At 42.4% G+C, this 23,476-nt stretch overlaps 1 protein-coding gene across 2 annotated transcripts; it reads left to right on the top strand.

Moving 5' to 3' along the window:
• The first annotated feature begins 272 nt into the window (after positions 1-272).
• Positions 273-14,311, top strand: kat8 (K(lysine) acetyltransferase 8). Of its 2 annotated transcripts, XM_035770643.2 has the most exons (12): positions 273-674; positions 2,966-3,223; positions 3,567-3,641; positions 3,775-3,953; positions 4,119-4,172; positions 5,779-5,943; positions 6,146-6,235; positions 6,498-6,638; positions 7,251-7,344; positions 7,743-7,893; positions 11,822-11,976; positions 14,058-14,311. In XM_035770643.2, exons 2-12 carry the CDS (start codon positions 2,974-2,976, stop codon positions 14,120-14,122), a joined length of 1,419 nt encoding a protein of 472 aa, XP_035626536.1. In that variant the 5' UTR covers positions 273-674; positions 2,966-2,973; the 3' UTR covers positions 14,123-14,311. The 2 variants fall into 2 exon arrangements, with proteins under 2 accessions (XP_035626536.1, XP_035626534.1); XM_035770641.2 differs by lacking the exon at positions 273-674 and having other exon boundaries at positions 2,824-3,223.
• The last annotated feature ends 9,165 nt before the right edge of the window (positions 14,312-23,476 follow it).

Here is a 23,476-nt window from a genome sequence, read left to right as displayed (position 1 = left end):
TTTATTGAGATGCATTAATACACCACACTAAAAGCTTGATTTTATGGCTGTTTTACAGCTAATTTCCTGCAGTTATATGTAGTCTAGTAATGATTTATGTTCACTACTTGGTCTATTGATTTGATGATCAAATCTATGCAAATTCATGCTATGAATTGGTAGTTCACCTGTTTTATTTGATTATGTAATAGGGTATACTGCAAACCATGTGTTCAAGCTAATCAAATCAGCGTCTATTTCGCGCTGTCCTTTAACAACCACGAAGGGCGCCCTAATCATTTAAAATAACACTCATCACGATCTGCTGCCTACGCCTAATAGTGCTTCCCACTCATCGTGTATTATTATGACAAATGGTAGATGATCACTTCTCACAATGGTGCTCGTTTAGTAAAGTTAGATCAAAGCTTAATCAATGTCTCGCAAGATGACATGACGATAACATAACGGAAGCGAATATAATAGCATAGTATAGTAGGCCTATAACGTTACCGTTCAACTCTGTTACGTCTAAAGTCCTCATTTCTAATGAGATTTTTTAGCTGAAACTGAATAACCATCTAATGAGATGGTTAACTGAAACTGAATAGTAAAACAAAAACAAAAAAACATTATTGCGCCAAAACTCAGCAGAGCCACGAGGCAGGATATATGTTGATTGAAACAAAATACAGGTAAGGCTAATAATTTAATAACACCATCTGCTCTAATTCGCTCATGAAAACAGTATTTCAAGAAGATCAAAATGCATTGGCTATTCCCATGAAACTGATTGAGATCAATTAAAGTATTGGCATGCATGCGTGAATAGGCCTAATTAGCATTCACGATTGACAGTGATGATGGCCTATTTTGAAATTAAGTATGCCTAATTTGAGGGTATTCAAAATACAACATTTTCTTCAGACAATATGTGGGCATTGGCAGACGTTGCAATTGGAGTATGCACTTGATGCATATTCTTTAGCAGAGCTCTCCCACCCTGTTCCTGGAGAGCTAACATCCTGTAGGTTTTCATTCCAACCCTAATCTAGCGCACCTGATTCTAATAATTAGCTGGTTTATAAAATGAATCAATGAATCCAATTGCGGTTGGAGTGAAAGCCTACAGGAGAGTAGCGTGTCAGGAACGGGGTTGGAGAGCCCTGTAATGATAGGCTACATCTGTCGTACGAACTTTGACTGAGGAAATGATGACGTCTTTACATACGTCGTCTACGGCGATACGGATATCACTTATTACTGATATGAGTTTAGTTGAATTTTTACAGGGACAGTGCACATTAATCAACGTTTCAGTAAAAGTGCCAGTTTTAGCCAGCCGGCTAATTTTCAAACGCAGTCCCTGGGCAGGTTATTAAAAACCGTTACAATAACAATACAGACGATCAATGAACAGTGAGCACACCCAGAGCAACATAGGACAAGCTGACACGTAACATGCGCATTGTGAATCACACTGCTGCTCTCTCGTTTATTTATTTGCGTCTTGCGGATTGTGGTTGTTGTGGATGGCTGTTCACCAATCTAAATGTGTATTTGACCCCAATAATGGTTGAATTCAAGAAGTTTAAGCTACCTATCAATCATTGTTTTTGAAACCAATGGACAGCCAGTGAAAAATACACTCTTGCAACAGCTGCATAGTTCGGATCCAAGCCTATGGAATAAACGCGGAGCTTTTATTGCTGAATCTAATTAATGCTGATAAAATAAATCCATAGGCCTAATGGACACATGCTCAAACTTGTACACTTTTGATAGACTTAAAGGGGCAATCTGTAGTTTCCACATCAATTTGACTTGTAAATTATATATATCCATTGATTCTTGAAGAATATAACTTATAATTCCCTCATGAGTTTAGTTCATCTGTCACACTCCATGAGAACCCAAAATATAAGCTTGTTTTATTCCAATGTTTGTAAACATTGTAAATGTTAAACACTGTATAGCCCCATAACACGGTTAAAAACAAACAATAATTTTATATCATGGATGGTAAGTTCTTACATCCATAGCTCTGTCTATTAATCTGAGAGTGGTTACATTTCTCCAGGCTCATCCCTCAGCTTTTAACCAAAACAGAGGCGGGGTGTCCGTTTTGTTATTGTTTCATCTGTGGATTTGCCCTTTAAACAGCTGCATATTATCAAGATATCAAAGTGTCACCAACAAAAAGGTAAACAATAGGCCTATAGCAAATGCAGCATGTGGCATTCATTTTTCACATGTAAATAGTACTTTTCTGTAGTGCTCAAAGCATGCCATTCCACGAGAGCAGCATTTATTTTTCAACTCGAATCAATGAGCCAGTCGTCCGTGACAACACAATCATAAATAATGAGGAGGGGGTGGCTAATAAATCCTATTCTTGAAGATCAAGAGGTATAACATTTATTGGAATGACTGGAATGCTGATAGACTTTGGTTTTTAATGTAAAGATATAATTTAATCATATTATTATATGTAGTAGAAAGCAATGGGTTAGAAGAAGCCAACATAACCAACCCATAAAGTAAAATGTAACATCCATATATGGCCAGTTATATACACTTTAACATTGATTTATCCTGCAGTAGATGTCGTTCAATTGGTAACATACATTTTTGTCTTCTTCTCATGCCTCTTATAGGGAAAGTAATCTAAAAGTAACGGAATGTAGTCAGATTATGTTACTGAGTTTGGATAATCCCAAAAGTGCGTTACTGATTACAATTTTGGACAGGTAACTGTAACGGATTACATTTAGAAAGTAACCTACCCAACCCTGGAGGTAGATAACCTGATGCTAGATTTGTTAGAAGAGCAATTTGCTAAGTGTCGTGTACGCCCCCCTCTGCACTACGCAAACTCACATCGTCCGGGGCAGTGTTTTGAAATAAGACAAGATGTCTGCCGGAGCAGTGCTAATGGCGAGCGAGCGTCATATTCGAGACAATAACTATAACAACAATCTTCCAGAGGACCGAATGGACGTTCAAATTGACCCAGGACACAACCTAACGGACCGGGAAGACTTGGACGCCGGAATACAAGCCCCTTGTTCATCTAACGGCAGTGGCGGGGAGGAGGATGAGTCGGAGGCCATTGATCGGGAAAGAGAAGCCGGGGGCTCGATTCCTCAGCGCAACGGGGAAGGAGTGTTGTTGGGCAGGGAGCAAGAGGTGTCGGTCGAAATCGGAGAGACGTATTTATGTCAGCGAGCCGACAAGACATGGCGTAAGTATTTGTTTATAAACCAATACTAGTTAGCTACGTTTGAAAAGGCTGTGAGGCAGAGGCAGAGCACTATTTATCAGTGAGTCCCGACTTGTTCTGCGTGCATCTAAAGACTGATAGAGAAACATTTCGTGACTAACTGCAGTTTTTTTTTAATCGACGTTGTTGGTGATCTCAAGATCAAGTTTGCTTCTTGACCATTAGATATGTTCAATTGTGGTTTTGTTTGTTGTTTACATTCAAGCCCATCAAGCTCCATGAGCTGTAAGCTATAGTTAGCAAGCAAGATGTGCTTTTTACAGCGATGGCTACAGTTAATTCAGTAAAACTCAACCTCTTTCAGATTCTGCTGAGGTTATCCAGTCCCGGCTGAACGAACAGGAGGGCAGAGAGGAGTTCTACGTACACTATGTTGGATGTGAGTGTGGCACACAGAGCATGGAAGTGCTGTGTATCTTTTCATACACCTCTCCTTCTACTTTCCTCCACCTCCCTTTATCGTTTCTTCCTTCTCCTCCAATGCCCTCTCTACCTCTCCCCTGGAACTGTAGTTAACAGACGTCTGGATGAGTGGGTGGGCAAGGCTCGCCTGGCACTGACCAAGACGGCGAAGGACGCAGTGACAAAAATCGCTGAGGGTGGAGGAGGGGGCGAGCTGGGGGAGCAGCCCGAGAGGAAGATCACCCGCAACCAGAAACGCAAACATGATGAGATCAACCACGTGCAGAAGGTAGGCTAGTGGAGGAGGTTCTAGACTTACATACCCCCACAGCGGGGGATCAGGTCCCCTTTGTCAATTTCTAAATTGTTCTTCTGTCAGTCAGATGAGTTATATTCAGATGTTAAATGGGCTCCCTCTGTTCTGTTTTCTAATGGAACTCCTCTTTCCCTCCAGACGTATGCAGAGATGGACCCCACCACAGCTGCCCTGGAGAAGGAGCATGAGGCGGTAAGTGTGTGTAGCTATAATGTAGGCGCCTTTTGATATACAGAACCTGTCAAAAGTTTGGACGCCTATTCATTCCAGGGTTTTTGTTGAATTTGTATTATTTTCTACATTGTAGAAGAATAGTGAAAACATCAAAACTATGAACTATGTTAAACTATGAACTATGTTAAACAAATCCAAAATATATTTGAGATTCTTCAAAGTAGCCACCTTTTGCCTTGATGACGGCTTTGCACACTCTTGGCATTCTCTCAACCAGCTTCATGAGGTAGTCACCTGGAATGCATTTCAATTAGCAGGTGTGCCTTGTTAATTTGTGGAATTCCTTTCCTTCTTAATGGGTTTGAGCCAATCAGTTGTGTTTTGACAAGGTAGGAGTGGTATACAGAAGATGGCCCTATTTGGTACATATTATGGCAAGAACAGCTCGAATAAGCAAAGAGAAATGGCAGCTCATCATTACTTTAAGACAAGTAGGTCAGTCAATCTGGATTTTTAAGAACTTTGAAAGTTTCTTCAAGTGCAGTCACAAAAACCATCAAGCGCTATGATGAAACTGGCTCTCATGAGGACCACCATAGGAATGAAACACCCAGTTACCTCTGCTGCAGAGGATAAGTTCATTAGAGGTACCAGCCTCAGAAAGTGCAGCCCAAATAAATGCTTCACAGAGTTCAAGTAACAGACACATCTCAACATCAACTGTTCAGAGGAGACTGCGTGAATCAGACCTCCATGGTTGAATTTCTGAAAAGAAACCACTACTAAAGAAAACCAATAAGAAGAAACAACTTGCTTGGGCCAAGAAACACGAGCAATGGACATTAGACCGGTGGAAATCTGTCCTTTGGTCTGATTAGTCCAAATGTGAGACTCAAAGTAGGTGAACGGATTATCTCCATGTGTAGTTCCCACCGTGAAGCATGGAGGAGGTGTGATGTTGTGGGGGTGCATTGCTGGTGACACTGGCAGTGATTTATTTATAATTCAAGGCACAGTTAACCAGCATGGCTACCACACCATTTTGCAGCGATAAGCCATCCCATCTGGTTTGCGGTTAGTGGGACTATAAATTGTTTTCAACAGGACAATGACCCAAAACACACCTCCAGGCTGTGTAATGGTGGTGGTGGAGTGCTGCATCAGATGACCTGGCATACACAATCAGCCCACCTCAACCCAATTGAGAGGGTTTGGGATGAGTTGGACTGCAGAGTGAAGGAAAAGCAGCCAACAAGTGCTCAGCATAATGTGGGAACTCCTTGAAACTGTTGGAAAAGCATTCCAGGTGAAGTTGATTGAGAAAATGCTAAGAGTGTGCAAAGGTGTCAAGGCAAAGGGTGGCTATTTGAAGAATCTCAAATATAAAATATATTTTGATTTGTTTAACACTTTTTTTGGTTCCTACATGATTCCATATGTGTTATTTCATAATGTTGTCTTCACTATTATTCTACAATGTAGAAAATAGTACAAATAAAGAAAAAACCCTTGAAATAAATAGGTGTGTCCAAACTTTTGACCCGTACTGTATGTAGTAGTAAAACAATGCAATTCCTAGAGAAGGGGGGAGGAAAGTATAAATGTGTCCTTGCCTCTCTCCCAGATTACTAAAGTGAAGTACGTGGACAAGATCCAGATTGGTAACTTTGAGATTGACGCCTGGTACTTCTCCCCATTCCCAGAGGACTACGGCAAACAGCCCAAGCTGTGGATCTGCGAGTACTGCCTCAAGTACATGAAGTACGAGAAGACCTTCAGATACCACCTGGTCAGTGACTGTCAGCTTCATCAGTTTAAAAGCACTGTTAGCTTCAACATTGCTGTTGTCTTTTTATTACCATCTAGCATTTGAGCCTAGCACTTCTATTTGACCAATATACAGTTGAAAAGCTTTGAACCACATACTTATGTCTCATCCTTCTTCACCTCTATTTCCTCTCTCTACCTTTCCTCTCGATCTGTTCCTCCAGTCCCAATGTCAGTGGAGGCAGCCTCCTGGGAAAGAGATCTACAGGCGGAGCAACATCTCTGTATACGAAGTGGACGGTCGCGACCACAAGGTAAGGACACGAGGCAGGACCAGACCACAGAGAATTACCCCAAACTGTGTCCTTGAAAGCAATATAAACAGGTGTTAGTTAACTGGGAACAAGAACAACCTTGACCATTCAACTTAGGTCTTGGGGGTACCCCTGATTTGCATATGTTTGTTCCAGCCCAGCACTCGCACCTGACTCAACATCATTGAGCAACTGCAAAGTGTATTAAAACAAAACAAACAAACCCGCTGATGATAATACTGACCCATGTTTCTTTCTGTAGATCTACTGTCAGAACCTGTGTCTACTGGCCAAGCTCTTCCTGGACCACAAGACGCTGTACTTTGACGTGGAGCCTTTTGTCTTTTACATCCTGACTGAAGTCAACAGGCAGGGAGCACACATAGTGGGATACTTCTCCAAAGTAAGTACTGGTCCCAGTACAGGGATGGGGATATCGGTAGCTACTTGTCCAAATAAAAAATGAATATCTGTAATGTAGCTGGTCTCTTTTGGGCATGGGTTAGTAACAGATTTCATTAATGATTGCCATTCAAATCAAAATAAACTAGTATTTGTCACATGCGCGGAATACAACGAACACAGTGAAATGCTTACTTACAAACCCTTAACCAACAATGCAGGGGAAAAAATAAGTGTTAAGAAAATATTTACTAAATAAACTGAAGTAAACAATAAATACGTAAAATAGAAAAATAACAAATACTTAAAGAGCAACAATAAAATAACAGTGAAGGTGGCTATATACAGGGGGTACCGGTACAGAATCAATGTGTGGGGGCACAGGTTAGTCGAGGTAATGTATACATGTAATGCAAATAGTCCGGGTAGCCATTTGGTTAGCTGTTCAGGTGTCTTGGGGATAGAAGCTGTTAAGAAGCCCTTTGGACCTAAAAATGTCTTATGTCTTGAAGAAAGTCTCAAATCTGAAGGAAAGTGTTCATCGTTTTAGGAGAATGGATAACTGGTATAGTGTTGGCCTACAAAAGCTGAGCCTGTTTTGTGTGTTCCACAGGAGAAAGAGTCGCCAGATGGGAATAACGTGGCGTGTATCCTCACCCTCCCACCCTACCAGCGCAGAGGATACGGAAAGTTCCTCATAGCCTTCAGTGAGTGGGATACACACACACACACACACACACACACACGAGCTGGGCAGTATGGACAAAAATACATATTACGATAAATTGAGTCAATTATTAGGTTAATGATAAATTGTGAGAAGTTTATACAATTATTAAGCACTAATTACTTTATTTATACCCCTTAAACAACAACAACTACTACTACTACATTGAATGTTAGCAATTTCCCCATTAGCAATAGCTCATATTAGCCGGCTTAGGCCTATTCCATTTCAAACTTCACATTTCTAGTAAAGGCTACTTATCATTATTGTCGATATCAGTAAGATGTTGTTGATAAATGGCCGGTTTGGTTGGTGACGATGATTTTTGGTTTATCGTCCCAGCTCTAACACACACTATCACATGTGCTCTCTCTCTAGGTTATGAGCTGTCTAAATTGGAGAGTACAGTAGGTTCTCCAGAGAAGCCCCTGTCAGACCTGGGCAAGCTGAGCTACAGGAGCTACTGGTCCTGGGTGCTGCTGGAGATCCTCAGGGACTTCAGGGGTACGCTCTCCATCAAGGACCTCAGGTACGTACACACACACGTAACCTCTTCCACCTCACCATAAATATATTCTCATGTACAGTTCCAGTCAAAAGTCTGGACGGACTTACTCATTCCAGGGTTTTTCACAGTTTTTACTATTTTCTACATTGTAGAATAGCAGTGAAACATCAACACTATGAAATAACACGTATGGAATCATGTAGTAACCAAAAAAGTGTTTATATTTGAGGTTCTTCAAAGTAGCCACCCTTTGTCTTGATGACAGCTTTGCAAACTGTGATGCATTTCAATTAACAGGTGTGCCTTGTTTAAAATTGTATATGTGGAATTTCTCTCATTCTTAATGCGTTTGAGCCAATCAATTGTGTTGTGACAAGGTGGGGGTGGGATACAGAAGATGGCCCTATTTGGCAAAAGACCAAGTCCATATTATGGCAAGAACAGCTCAAATAAGCAAAGATAAATTACTTTAAGACATGAAGGTCAGTCAATTTGGAAAATTTCAAGAACTTTGAAAGTTTCTTCAAGTGCAGTCGCTATAGTGAAACTGGCTCTCATGAGGACTGCCACAGGAAAGGAAGACCCAGAGTTACCTCTGCTGCAGAGGATAAGTTCATTAAGTTACCAGCCTCAGGAATTGCAGCCCAAATAAATGCTTCATGTAGTTCAAGTAACAGACATCTCAACATCAACTGTTCAGAGAAGACTGTGTGAATCAGGCCTCCATGGTCGAACTGCTGTAAAGAAACCACTACTAAAGGACACCAATAAGAAGAAGTGACTTGCTTGGGCCAAGAAACATGAGCAATGAACATCAGACTAGTAGAAATCTGCCCTGATGAGTCCAAATTTTGCATTTTTGGTTCCAACCTCCGTGTCTTTGTGAGATGCGGAGTAGGTGAATGAATGATCTCCATGTGTGGTTCCCACTGTGATGCATGGAGGAGGATGTGTGCGGGTGCTTTGCTGGTGACACTGTCTGATTTTTATTTAGAATTCAATGCACACTTAACCAGCATGGATACCACAGCATTCTGCAGCGATACGCCATACCATCTGGTTTGCGCTTAGTTCCACTATCATTTGTTTTTCAACAGGACAATGACCAAAATCTCACCACCTGGCTATGTAAGGGCTAGTTGACCAAGAAGGAGAGTGATGGAGTGCTGCATCAGATGACCTGGCCTCCAAAATCACCTGACCTCAACCCAATTGAGAGGGTTTGGGATGAGTAGGACCGCAGAGTGAAGGAAAAGCAGCCAAAAAGTTCTCAGCATATGTGGGAATTCCTTCAAGACAGTTGGCAAAGCATTCATCAACACTTTTGGTTACTACCTGATTCCATACGTTATTTCATCATTTTGATGTCTTCACTATTATTCAACAATGTAGAAAATAGTAAAAATGGAATGATTAGGTGTCCAAATTTTAGTTTGGGACTGTATGTGAATATCCATCCACTTGCAAATCCACAACACCTGCATTCACTTGTACATACACTACCGTTCAAAAGTTTGGGGTCACTTAGAGATGTGCTTTACTTTAAAAAACAAGGACATTTTTTTTGTCCATGAAATAACACATTAATCAGAAATCCAGTGTCGACATTGTTAATGATGTAAATGACTATTGTAGCTGGAAAAGGCAGATTGTTTTATGGAATATTTACTATGGAATATTTACATAGGCGTACAGAGGCCTATTATCAGCAACAATCATTCCTGTGTTCCAATGGCATTTTGTGAAGAGGCAACTCTGGGATGCTGACCTTCTAGGCAGACTTGCAAAGAAAAAGCCATATCTCAGACTGACTAATAAAAATAAAAGATGGGCAAAAGAACACAGACACTGGATAGAGGAACTCTATCTAAAAAGCCAGCATCCCAGAGTCGCCTCTTCACTGTTTGCCCGTACTATTTAATGAAGCTTCCAGTTGAAGACTTGTGAGTCGTCTGTTTCTCAAACTAGACACTCTAATGTACTTGTCCTCTTGCTCAGTTGGGTACCGGGCCTCCCACTCCTCTTTCTATTCTGGTTAGAGACAGTTTGCGCTGTTCTATGAAGGGAGTAGTACACATCATTGTACCGGATCTTCAGTTTCTTGGCAATTTCTCGCATGGAATAGCCTTCATTTCTCAGAACAAGAATAGACTGATGAGTTTCTAGACTGAAAGTCCTCTGTTTCTGGCCATTTTGAGCCTGTAATCAAACCCACAAATGCTGAGGCTCCAGATACTCAACAAGTCTAAAGAAGGCCAGTTTTATTGCTGCTTTAATCAGCACAACAGTTTTCAGCTGTGCTAACATCATTCCAAAAGGGTTTTCTCAGTGACCCCACATTTTTCAACGGTAGTGTATGTAAACTTCCGACTTCAACTGTATACAACTAAGGTTGGAGTCATTAAAACTCATTTTTCAATCACTTCACAAATTTCTTGTTAACAAACTATAGTTTTGGCAAGCCTGTTAGGACATCTACTTTACATTTGTTTACAGACAGATTATTTCACCTTTAATTCACCGTATCACAATTCCAGTGGGTCAGAAGTTAACATACACTCAGTTGACTATGCCTTTAAACCACTTGGAAAATTCCAGAAAATTATGTCATGACTTTAGAAGCTTCTGATAGGCTAATTGACATAATTTGAGTCAATTGGAGGTGTACCTGTGGATGTATTTCAAGGCCTACCTTCAAACTCAGTGCCTCTTTGCTTGACATCATGTGAAAATCAAAAGAAATCAGCCCAAAAAATTGGTTAATCCTTGAGAGCAATTTCCAAATGCCTGAAAGTACCATGCTATTCTATACAAACACTGGTATGCAAGTATAAACACAGTGGGACCACGCAGCTGTCATACTGCTCAGGAAGGAGATGTGTTCTGTCTCCTAGAGATGAATGTACTTTGGTGCGAAAAGTGCAAATCAATACCAGAACAACAGCAAAGGCCCTTGTGAAGATGCTGGAGGAAACCGGTACAAAAGTATTTATATCCACAGTAAAACGAGTCGTATATCGACAAACCTGAAAGGCCGCTCAACAAGGAAGAAACCACTGCTCCAAAACCGCCAGATAAAAGCCAGACTACGGTTTGCAACTGCACATGGGGACAAAGATGGTACTTTTTGGAGAAATGTCCTCTGGTCTGATGAAACAAAAATAGAACTGTTTAGCCATATCGTTATGTTTGGAGGAAAAAGGGTGAGGCTTGCAAGCTGAAGAACACCATCCCAACCATGAAGCAAGGTGGCAGCATCATGTTGCGGGGGTGCTTTGCTGCAGGAGGGTCTGGTGCACTTCACAAAATAGATGGCAGGAAGGAGAATTATGTGGATATATTGAAGCAACATCTCAAGACAGTCAGGAAGTTAAAGCTTGGTCGCAAATGGGTCTTCCAAGTGGACAATGACCCCAAGCATACTTCCAAAGTTGTGGCAAAATGGCTTAAGGACAACAAAGTCAAGGTATTGGAGTGGACATCACAAAGCCCTGACCTCAATCCTATAGACAATTTGTGGGCAGAAGTGAAAAAGTGTGTGCGAGCAAGGAGGCCTTCAAACCTGACTCAGTTACACCTGCTCTGTCAGGAGAAATGGGCCAAAATTCACCTACTTTATTGTGGAAGGCTACCTGAAATGTTTGACCCAAGTTAAACAATTTAAAGGCAATGTTATCAAATACTAATTGAGTGTATGTAAACTTCTGACCCACTGGGGTTGTGATGAAAGAAAGAAATAATTCTCTCTACTATTATTCTGACATTTCACATTCTTAAAATAGTGGTGATCCTAACTGACCTAAGACAGGGAATTTTTAGGATTAAATGTCTGGAATTGTGAAACTGAGTTTAAATGTATTTGGCTAAGGTGTATGAACACTTCTGACTTCATCTGTACATTTGACCACACACACAGCCCCAGATTCTCATTGCTCTCCTCCCTCCACAGTCAAATGACCAGTATTACCCAGGGTGACATCATCAGTACGCTACAGTCCCTCAACATGGTGAAATACTGGAAGGGCCAGCATGTCATATGTGTCACTCCCAAACTGGTTGAGGAACACCTCAAGAGCGCCCAGTACAAGAAGCCGCCAATCACAGGTAGACATGTTTCCTTTTCACTTCTCCTTTTCATGTCTCGAAGGCTCCGTCCCAAATGACACCTTATCCCCCCCCCCCCAGGGCTGCAGGTAGCCCAGAGATTAAGAACGTTGGGCCAGTAATTGAAAGGTCGCTGGTTCGAATCCCCGAGCCGACTACATGAAAAATGTGTCTGCCTTTTGAGCAAGGCACTAGTTGACCTCTCTCTGAGAGTGTTTCAGGGATATGCAAAAATTCAGATTGACTTGCATATAATATACACTTCATGTGTGAAATAGAACAAATGTAAGCACCCACTTTTTTATTATTCCCTATATAGGGAATAGGGTGCCATTTGGGACAAGCCCCTAGTCCCTTCATTTGTAAGTACTTATCAGAAAGGACTGAATACTTTTTTTGTGGCCTTGGTTCCATCTGAAATATACAGCAAAATGATTGAATTCTTTATAGAGTTTACCTCACAGATTTGAAAAATGTGTTTTGCTATTGTGTTTAAAAAACAAAAGTATTCAGACCCCTTGACTTTTTCCACATTCTGTTACGTTACATCCTTATTGTAAAATGCATTAAATAAATACAAATCTTCAGCAATCTACGCACAATACCCCATAATGACAAAGCAAAAACAGGTTTTGGGACATTTTTGCAAATGTATTCAAAATAAAAACTGAAATGCCTGTAATTAAAACAGGTAAAATGTTGAGGGATTAATGTTCTCTCACTTAGAAAATAGTCCTGATCATATAGGTCTAAACCTAGACAAAAAAAAAAAAACTAACAATACCCAGAATTCATACATTTCCTTAATTTTAAATGGTAAAGTCATGTCTTTCTACACAATAACAAAACACATTTGTTCATTTTTGCAAAAACATCTTTTGAGAATCCTTATTCTCGTGGTCTGAGAGTCTTTAGGTGCCTTTTGGCAAACTCCAAGCGGGCTGTCATGTGCTTCCGTCTGCCTACTCTACCATAAAGGCGTGATTGGTGGAGTGCTGCAAAGACTGTTGTCCTTCTGGAAGGTTCTCCCATCTCCACAGAGGAACTCTGGAGCTCTGTCAGAGTGACCATTGGGTTCTTGGTCACCTCCCTGACCAAGGCCCTTCTCTCCCGATTGCTCAATTTGGACGGGCAGACAGCTCTAGGAGTCTTGGTCGTTCCAAACTTCTTCCATTTAAGAATGATGGAAGCCACTGTGTTCTTGGGGACCTTCAATGCTACAGAAATGTTTTGGTACCCTTCCCCACAATCCCGTCTTGGAGCTCTACGGACAATTCTTTCAACCTCATTGCTTGGTTTTTGCTCTGATATGCACTGTCAACTGTGGGACCTTATATAGACAAGTGTGTGCCTTTCCAAATCATGTCCAATCAATTGAATTTACCACAAGTGGACTCCAATCAAGTTGTAGAGACGTCTCAAGGATGATAATTGGAAACCGGATGCACCTGACCTAAATTTCGAGTCCCATAGCGAAGGTTCTAAATACTTATGTAAATAAGGTATTTCTGTTATTTTAATAAATTAGCTAAAAAAAAACGTTTTAGCTTTGTATTTATGGGGTTTTGTGTGTAGGTTGCTGAGGATTTTATTTAATACAGTTTTGAATTAGTCTAACGTAGCAAAATGTGGAAAGTCCAGGGGGTCTGAATACACTGTACTTAGAAGAACTGCTAAAATGGTTTATTTATTAATTATTTTTTTCCCTTCCCAGACAGCATAGGCAGCAGCTCTTTAGAGATGATGACTTGGAATTAAATGATAGTTATAAAACAAATGTAATATACACAATTGAAATATTTGATTGAAGTAAAGTAATGCGAATAAATTGTGTGTGTGTGATAAGCGGTAATGGGCCGTGACTACCATCATGAGACTTTTTATTAATTGTTTTATTCTGTGTTACAGCGTTCAATGTTTAAACAAATACTTTTTTGTAATGTACCAAAACCAACCTCAAAGCAGTAATCGCTCAGCACTAGTATGCAGTATGCAGTTGTCTCGTGAGGATGACATCATAGTAACTGTCACAATATGTGTGTGAGTGTGAGCCTGACCAGAGTGATTCTCTGTCTCCCCAGTTGACACCGTGTGTCTGAAGTGGGCCCCGCCCAAACATAAGCAAGCCAAGTTCTCCAAGAAGTGAGGGGAGGTGCTACTGACATCATGCCAGACCACCCAACCTATGGTACTCGTTCTCAAAGTGCCTCCTTCCCTCCCCTTGTTCTTTGTCCCCAGTTTAAGCTATTTGTTGTAAAGAGGAACCAACATGTACATCACTAGCTTCTTTCAGTTTTTTCTTTTTTTTTTAAATAAACAAGAATAGTGATATTCACTTGGGTGATCTTTTTTCTTTCATTTAACTTAGTGATTTGTACTGACAATTTCTACATCAAATCAAATCAAAAATCAAATCAAATTTATTTATATAGCCCTTCGTACATCAGCTGATATCTCAAAGTGCTGTACAGAAACCCAGCCTAAAACCCCAAACAGCAAGCAATACCGGTGTAGAAGCACGGTGGCTAGGAAAAACTCCCTAGAAAGGCAAAAACCTAGGAAGAAACCTAGAGAGGAACCAGGCTATGTGGGGTGGCCAGTCCTCTTCTGACTGTGCCGGGTGGAGATTATAACAGAACATGGCCAAGATGTTCAAATGTTCATAAATGACCAGCATGGTCGTATAATAATAAGGCAGAACAGTTGAAACTGGAGTAGCAGCACGGTCAGGTGGACTGGGGACAGCAAGGAGTCATCATGTCAGGTAGTCCTGGGGCATGGTCCTAGGGCTCAGGTCCTCCAAGAGAGAAAGAATGAGAGAATTAGAGAACGCACACTTAGATTCACACAGGACACCGAATAGGACAAGAGAAGTACTCCAGATATAACAAACTGACCCTAGCCCCCCGACACAAACTACTGCAGCATAAATACTGGAGGCTGAGACAGGAGGGGTCAGGAGACACTGTGGCCCCATCTGAGGACACCCCCGGACAGGGCCAAACAGGAAGGATATAACCCCACCCACTTTGGCAAAGCACAGCCCCCACACCACTAGAGGGATATCTCCAACCACCAACTTACCATCCTGAGACAAGGCTGAGTATAGCCCACAAAGATCTCCGCCATGGCACAACCCAGGGGGGGGGGCGCCAACCCAGACAGGATGACCACATCAGTGAATCAACCCACTCAGGTGACGCACCCCTTCCAGGGACGGCATGAGTGGGCCCCAGTAAGCCAGTGACTCAGCCCCTGTAATAGGGTTAGAGGCAGAGAATCCCAGTGGAAAGAGGGGAACCGGCCAGGCAGAGACAGCAAGGGCAGTTCGTTGTTCCAGAGCCTTTCCGTTCACCTTCCCACTCCTGGGCCAGACTACACTCAATCATATGACCCACTGAAGAGATGAGTATTCAGTAAAGACTTACTTGACTCAATAGCAGTGTTTCTCTTATTTTTTTCCCTTCGGGTGCAAAGGCACCTGAAGCAACTACTATGAAGACTGAGTGAAGACTACTTTATGCTTTGAAAATACTGGTGATGACATTTTTTAAAAGTCAGTATTGTTTAAAAAAAAAAAAGTTTTTTAAAGACAATGGTATTATATGGCGCACAGTTGTTACTCATTTGTGTAAAGTGAAATATGAAGTGAGAGAAAGCAATTGGTATTAGATTTTTCACATGGAGGTGTTTTTCTTAACAAATTCCCGTAAGACTTTGTCTGTATTGTCATGGGGATAGTAATACGTTTTTAAAGGAATTGAATGGGAAAACAGGGGTGTATGACACTCTTCCTAGAATGTTAGGTTTGCAAGCTTTTGGTCTACCCCTGCTCTAACACACCTGAATACCGGTACACTTACTTTTCCTGGCAACTCATCACGTCGCTCTGGCCAACTGACGCTTCTTCTCCACCATGAGTCTGGATTTGCCTTCTCGACGATTTCTAGAATGCGAGCACATTCTGATTGGTCCCAGAAACAGATATAATGATGCTATCAACTTTAATACTCTTATTGGTTAGATTTGTTCTACGATCCAATAGCTGATGAATTTGTTTTGTACAACGCCCCTCATTTTGAAGTCAGTTTCAGATTGACTGAATGTATGTAGCAATCTATAGAGCAGCAGCATTAAAGTCCGGGTGAGTCATCAGGCAAACACTTGCTGAGCTGCACTGTTTCAGGACAGCCTTAAAGGAATACTTTGCCAAAATCACACAGTGGACCTTTATCAACTTCCCCAGAGTCAGATGAACTTGTGGATACCATTTTTATGTCTCTGTGTCCAGTATGAAGGAAGTTAAGAGATTTTTACAAGCCAATGCTAACTACATTGGCCTCAAAGTATTCATACCCCTCGACTTATTCCACATTTTGTGTTTATTTAATTTATTTAACTAGGTAAGTCAGTTAAGAACAAATTTACAATGACGGCCTACCAAAGGGTAAAAGGCCTCCTGTGGGGATGGGGGCCTAGGATCTTTTAAATATATATATATATATATAATATAAATATAGGACAAAACACACGAGAGACAACGCTACATAAAGAGAGACCTAAAGACAACATAGCAAGGCAGCAACATATGACAACAACATGATAGCAGCACAAAACATGGTACAAACATTATTGGGCACAGACAACAGAACAAACGGCAAGAAGGTAGACAATAATACATCACACAAAGCAGCCACAAATGTCACTAAGAGTGTATGTGATTGAGTCTTTGAATGAAGAGATTGAGATAAAACTGTCCAGTCTTGAGTTTGTTGCAGCTTGTTCCAGTCGCTAGCTGCAGCGACCTGAAAAGAGCGACCCAGAGATGTGCTTTGGGGACTTTTAACAGAACGTGACTGGCAGATCGGGTGTTATGTGGAGGATGAGGGCTGCAGTAGATATCTCAGATATGGGAGAGTGAGGCCGAAGAGGAATTTATAAATAAGCATCAACTAGTGGGTCTTGCGACAGGTATACAGATATTACCAGTTTACAGAAGAGTATAGAGTGTAGTGATGTGTCCTTTAAGGAGCATTGGTGGCAAATATGATGGCCGAATGGTAAAGAACATCGAGCCGCTCGAGAGCACCCTTACCTACCGATCTATAAATTATGTCTCAGTAATCTAGCATGGGTAGGATGGTCATCTGAATCAGGGTTAGTTTGGCAGCTGGGGTGAAAGCGGAGCAATTACGATAGAGGAAACCAAGTCTAGATTTAACTTTAGCCTTCAGCTTTGATATGTGCTGAGAGAAGGACAGTCTAGCCATACTCCCAAGTACTTATATGAGGTGACTATCTCAAGCTCTAAACCCTCAGAGGTAATAATAACACCTGTGGGGCATTCTTCTTACCAAACCACATGACCTTTGTTTTGGAGATGTTCAGAACAAGGTTACGGGTAGTGAAAGCTTGTGGAACACTAAGAAAGATTTGTTGTAGATCATTTAACACAAAATCTGGGGAGGGGCCAGCTGAGTATAAGAATATCATCTGCATATAAATGGATGAGCTTCCTACTGCCTGAGCTATGTTGTTGATGTAAATTGAGAAGAGTGTGGGGACTAGGATCAAGCCTTGGTATACTCCCTTGGTGACAGGCAGAGATAGCAAATCTTTGGACTTTATACACCGCACTCTTTGAGAGAATTAGCTAGCAAACCAAAGACCCCTCAGAAACACCAATATTCCTTTGCCGGCCCACAAGAATGGAATGCTCTACCGTATCAAAATCTTTGGCCAAGTCAATAAAATAGCAGCACAATATTGCTTAGAATCAAGGGCAATGGTGACATTATTGCGGACCTTTTTAAGGTTGCAGTGTCACATCCATAACCTGAGTGGAAACCAGATTGCATACCCGAGATAATACTATAGACATCATAAAGCCAGTCAGTTGATTATTGCCAAGTTTTTCCAACACTTTTGATAAACATGGTAAAATAGAAATAGGCCTATAACAGTTAGGATCAACTTGATCTCCCCCCGGATAAAGGACGAACTGTAGCTGCCTTCCAAGCAATGGGAACCTCCCAAGAAAAGAGAGACAGGTTAAAAAGGTTGGAGATGGGCTTGGCGATGATAGGGGCAGCAACCTTAAAGAAGAAAGGGTCTAAACCATCTGACCCAGATGGTTGTTTTGGGGTCAAGTTTAAGGAGCTCCTTTAGTACCTCGGACTCAGGGACCGCCTGTCGGGAGAAACTTTGTATCGGTGCAGGGGAAAAATAGGGAGAAGCATCAGGCATTAGAAGTGGTGGGAGATGAGGAAATGTTGGATGGGCAAGGAGGCATGGCTGAGTCAAATAGGAATCCTTTTTTAAAGAGCTCCGCCATGTGCTTCTTGTCAGTGACACCCACATCATTAACATTAAAGGACATGGGCAGCGTTGAGGAGGAGAGTTTATTCTCCAGGTCATTAACCATTTTCCAGAACTTCTTGGGGTTAGACCCACAGAGAGAGAACTGCTCCTTAAAGTAACTAACTTTGGCCTTCCGGATAGTCCGAGCGCACTTATTTCTCATTTGCCTGAACAATAGCCAGTCAGCCTGAGTATGCGTGCGCCAAGCCTTTTGCCAAATGCAATTCTTGAGGTGGAGTGAGACTGCAAGATCACGGTCGAACCAGGGGCTGAACCTTTTAAATTCTCATTTTCTTTATGGAGGCGTGTTTGTTAACAATACCACTGAAAATATCAAAAAAAGAAGGTCCAAGCACTCTTCAACAGAGGGGATCAAGCTGATTCTATACCATTTTACAGAGGCCAGTTCATGAAGGAAGGCCTGCTCATGAAAGTTTTTTAGCAAGTGTCTATGACAAATCAGGGCAGGTCGTTTCACTGAGCAGCCATCACGAACACAAGCTGTAAAACAGTGATCGCTAAGGTCATTACAGAAAACACCAGACTGATACCTATCAGGATTATTTGTGACGATAACATCAAGGAGAGTAGCCTTTTCTGGGTGTTTGGAGTCATGCCTTGTGGGATTGGTAATAATCTGAGAAAGATTTAGGCAGTCCCATTGTTATAGCCCAAATAAATAAATCAATTTTTAAACGCAGTTTCATACTACCCTTTCATGACAAAGTGAAAACATGATTTAAGAAATGTTTGTACATTTATTGAAAATGAAATCTGGAAATATCTCATTTACATAAGTATTCACACCCCTGAGTGTGAATGTTAGAATCACCATTGGCAATTGAAGGGGGTTCACCTAAGAGTCATGATAGGGGCTGTACCAAATGTTTGATGTATTATAATAATTGATGAACAATATATATACATTATGAGGTTTAATATTGTTCCACAGTACTTTTCTAGGCTCTCTGCCTCTTATGAAGAAACTTTCTGAGAAATGTGTGACTGTGAAGACAGAACTCTGCAGGGGAGTGTAAGAGATAAGAGATTAGTTAGACATTCCACTATAAATCAACTTGGACATTTACTGCTAAGCTTTTAGATAGCTATATAACCAAGAGTTTTAGTGTTGAGTGGGTATGGTTTTGGTCTCATGGGTAAAAATTAACGACATAGGCAGTGGCATCTCTAGGGCTGGACTTCGGGTTTAATAAAATAACATGGGACCTTTTCTTTGATACAGAACTTACTTGGAAACATGTGTTATGTTCCTGTTGTCAACTTCTGCCTGCAATTGCATTAATAAAGGTTTTTTAATGATTTAATTAAAGATATTGTCATAATGCTAATTTCACCAATGAGCCAATGATTGACAAGGAACAAGGAAAAGAGGTCTCTAAATCTCTAAGAGCTTTGCACACCTGGATTGTACTATATTTGCACGTGATTATATATATTTTTTATTCTTCAATTGGCTGTTGATCATAGCTAGACAGACATTTTCAAGTCTTGCCATATACTTAAGTCAAAAGTGTAACTAGACCACTTAGGAACATTCAATGTCGTCTTGGTAAGCAACTCCAGTGTATATTTGGCTTTGTGTTTTAGGTTATTGTCCTGCTGAAAGGTGAATTTGTCTCACAGTGTCTATTGGAAAGCAGACTAAACTAGGTTTTCCTCTAGGATTGTCACACCCTGGTCTTAGTATTTTGTGTTTTTCTTTATTATTTTGGTCAGGCCAGGGTGTGACATGGGTTAATTATGTGGTGTGTTTTGTCTTGGCGTTTTTTGTAGGTATTGGGATTGTGGTATAGTGGGGTTATCTAGAAAAGTCTATGGTTGCCTGAAGTGGTTCTCAATCAGAGGCAGGTGTTTATCGTTGTCTCTGATCTGATTGGGAACCATATTTAGGCAGCCATATTCTTTGAGTGTTTCGTGGGTGATTGTTCCTGTCTCTGTGTTAGTTTGCACCAGAATAGGCTCAGTCACTTTGGTTTTTCTTTTTTCCTTGTTTTGGAAGAGAAGAGAAGAGAACGAGCGCCATTCTCCTTGCGGAGATGGTGCTAAATACATCAACACGTTCGGTCCTTGGGATTGGGCTGGCCAACACGATTCGGTTTGCTTGGAAGGAAAAGGAGTTGGAGCCTTTTGGACGGGAAACTTTTGGAAGGATAATATTGATGGGGATTCTAAAGCTGACGGTGAAGGACGTGTTTTGTTTCCAAGGCAACTCGTTTGGCACTATATACAGAGGAGAAACACGATGATATCCTGAGAAGAGCAAGAGCAGTGGGAGGTGAGAGGCCTATGAGCCACTATGAAATAACAAGAAGAATAACTTTAGGGTTGTAACTGTTAACATTTACAGGGGGACAGGGGACGTTGTTTTATGCACGTCAGCCCCATTTTGCAGGTGCTGTATGGCCTACGGACACATATTCGCCTCGTGCAGCACAAGAAAATGCAGATTTTGTGGATCTGAGGAACACGAGGCGAGGATTGTGACAAGCCTAAGGCGTGCCACGGGTGTGGCTCGTCAGCACACCTGTGGCGGGGTGCCCGGCTCGTCAGAGGTCATATGCGTCTGCGGCTGGGGGGGGCAGGAGCGGTGGATGGGGAAAGAAGAGGGGAAGGAAGCACACCTCATGACCAGAGTACAGGTCCAGAGGGGAAGGCCGCAAGGAATGAGGAAGAGCAAGAAGCGGCGGATGGAAGAGAGAAGGAAACGGAAGGCACGGGAGTAGGAGAACCAGGAAAAGCGGCGGAAGAAGGCAACCGAGTGGAGGAGCATGAGAGAGAAGAAAGCGAGGGAGGAGTGGTGGAGAAGGAGACGGTGGAAGAGCAAGTGGACTGGGGGAAAGTGCCCTGGTGGAAGAGATGAGGGGAATGGTGGAGGAGCTGGCTGGGGGGGGTGGTATCTCTCCACTGCCGCCATCACCAAAGAAGAGAATGAAGAGGAGGGTGCGATTGGCCGACAGTGAGAGGAAGGTGGGAGAAACCTCTGGGTTGCTGCTGGTTTCCCCAGGCCCTCAACTTCTGTTGGGTGGGGACACACCTAACAAGACTCAGCACTGGGTAAAGGAGGAGGTGGGGAGTTTTTGTTTGGGGACTCAGCCTCCCGATTTTTTCTAAACCAGCTGCAGCACTGGGGAGGGGAGGAGTGTGGGGGTAGACCCAGGGTGCAGGGCACCCCGGAGCCAAACACTAATCCTGCATCCTGGGTTGGTGAGATGGAGGAAGAGGGGGGGTGTCGGGAGTACGGATGGTGTTCTCACCGGTAGATATGGAGCAGGGGAGCATCGGGTGAGTCTCCTGTTTTTTTTTTTTTTTTCTGTCTGGGTTTAGAATTTGAGTGTATTACATGTTTTAATTTTATTTTTTCATGGGGTCTAATTTTACTTTTGTTGGTTTAAATGTAAGGGGTTTAAGGGATTTTGTTAAGAGGAGGGCGGTTTTTAGTTATTTGGAGGGTGTGGGGTTTGATTTTTGTTTTTTACAGGATGTTCACCTGAGGGATGGAGGGGATGTTAATAGGTTTAAGAGGGAGTGGGACAAGGGAGAGTCGGTTTGGGGTATTGGGGGGTGCACTCATCGGGGGTAGGGATTTTGTGTGGGCACAGGGAGGTAAAAGTGGAGGATTCTTTTGTGGTAATCCAGGGGAGGGTTATAGGGGTGGATGTCACAATAAGGGATTGTAAATTTAGATTAGTGGTGGTGTATGGGCCACAGGTGGTGGCAGACAGGAGAGAGATGGTTGACTGTCTGACGCCCCTGTGTGTCACAAATAGGAAATTAGTGATAGGAGGGGATTTTAATACAGATTTAAGGAATAGGGGGGATAGCAGTGCAGGCGCCATTGCCAGGCTAATGGCTTGCCATGGTCTGGTAGATGGTGGTCTGCACACTACTCCGAAAATGTCCGGTCCTACATGGCGCAAATCCAGGGGGGTTGAGCGGAGGCTCGACTATATTTTTGTACCCAGGTAGATATGGAAAGTTGTCTGGGCGGCTGTTGCCTGTTTTCTTTTCGGATCACGACGGGGTGCTCCTGCAGGTGGGGTCGCCAGACTGCCTCTTTGGTAGAGGGTACTGGAAGTTAGATCGGGATGTGCTGGAGGAGCAGGCTTTTGTTGACGGGTTTTATGGTTTCTTTTGGAGGCTTGACGGCCTCCGGTCCATGTGCGAGGGAGTGTTCGAGTGGTGGGAATTAGTTAAGGTGAGGATTAGGGCTTTTATAATAGGGTATTGCAAGAGGAAAAAAAGGGAGGAGAGGAGGGAGGTGGATCGTATCCAAAGGTTAATTGAACTCGAGTACGAGGCAGGCAACCTCGGCAGGTCGTTTGACTGGGAGAGATCCGCAACCCTAAAGGCGCAGCTCAGGGAGTTGCAGGAGCGGAAGGCTCAAGCTTTCCTGGAGCGTGCGCATAGTGGCTTTCTAGAACATAATGAGACTTGTTCTGCTATGTTCTTTAAGTCGGTTAGGGCCAGACAGAGTAGGAAGGTAATGTATGGCGTTAGGGAAGAAAATGGTAGTGTAGTTAGAGAACCAGAGGATATGGTCAGGGTGACAACTGATCATTTCCAAGGTTTATTTAAGGAAAGGGAAATAGATGTAGAGCAGGGAAATGTGTTTTTAGAACACTTGTCCAGGCGGTTGCCGGAGGACATTAGAGAAGTGATGGAGGCCCAGATTTCACTAGAAGAGCTTGAGAGCGCTCTTAGGAGGATGGGAAAAGGGAAGGTGCCTGGGATGGATGGGCTGCCGGCTGAGTTTTATCTCAAGTTTTGGGGTATACTTGGACCAGTGGTCCTCGAAGTCTTGAAGGCCATCCTTGAGACGGGGGTCCCGGGGGGATCAATGGCTGTTGGTGTGCTGTCACTTTTATATAAGAAGGGGGAAGTAACAGACCTTGGCAACTGGCAGCCGTTGACCATGCTGTGTGTAGATTACAAGCTACTTGCAAAGGTTTTAGCAGACCGGTTGCGCACAGCCCTTCCCTACGTCGTCCATGAGGATCAGACGTGCGGGGTAGAGGGCCGCTCTATTAGATGGAACCTACAGTTAATCAGGGACTCCATCGCTTGGGTTGAGGATAGATGACTGCCTTTAATGGTAGCAGCGCTCGATCAGGCGAAAGCC

Source organism: Oncorhynchus keta, chromosome 5 (assembly GCF_023373465.1).
Source record: "Oncorhynchus keta strain PuntledgeMale-10-30-2019 chromosome 5, Oket_V2, whole genome shotgun sequence".
Lineage (NCBI taxonomy): Eukaryota > Metazoa > Chordata > Actinopteri > Salmoniformes > Salmonidae > Oncorhynchus > Oncorhynchus keta.
Note: the sequence above shows the minus strand (reverse complement) of the source record. Positions and strands in the feature narration are given on the sequence as shown.

What these genes read in the sequence shown, in the direction of transcription:
- kat8 (XM_035770641.2), top strand. Translation starts at nt 2,893, where the DNA reads ATGTCTGCCGGAGCAGTGCTAATGGCGAGCGAGCGTCATATTCGAGAC. An exon ending in AAAGTTCCTCATAGCCTTCA is followed by an intron (nt 7,345 to 7,742) that starts GTGAGTGGGATA and finishes CTCTCTCTCTAG; the next exon opens with GTTATGAGCTGTCTAAATTG. An exon ending in CAAGAAGCCGCCAATCACAG is followed by an intron (nt 11,977 to 14,057) that starts GTAGACATGTTT and finishes CTGTCTCCCCAG; the next exon opens with TTGACACCGTGTGTCTGAAG.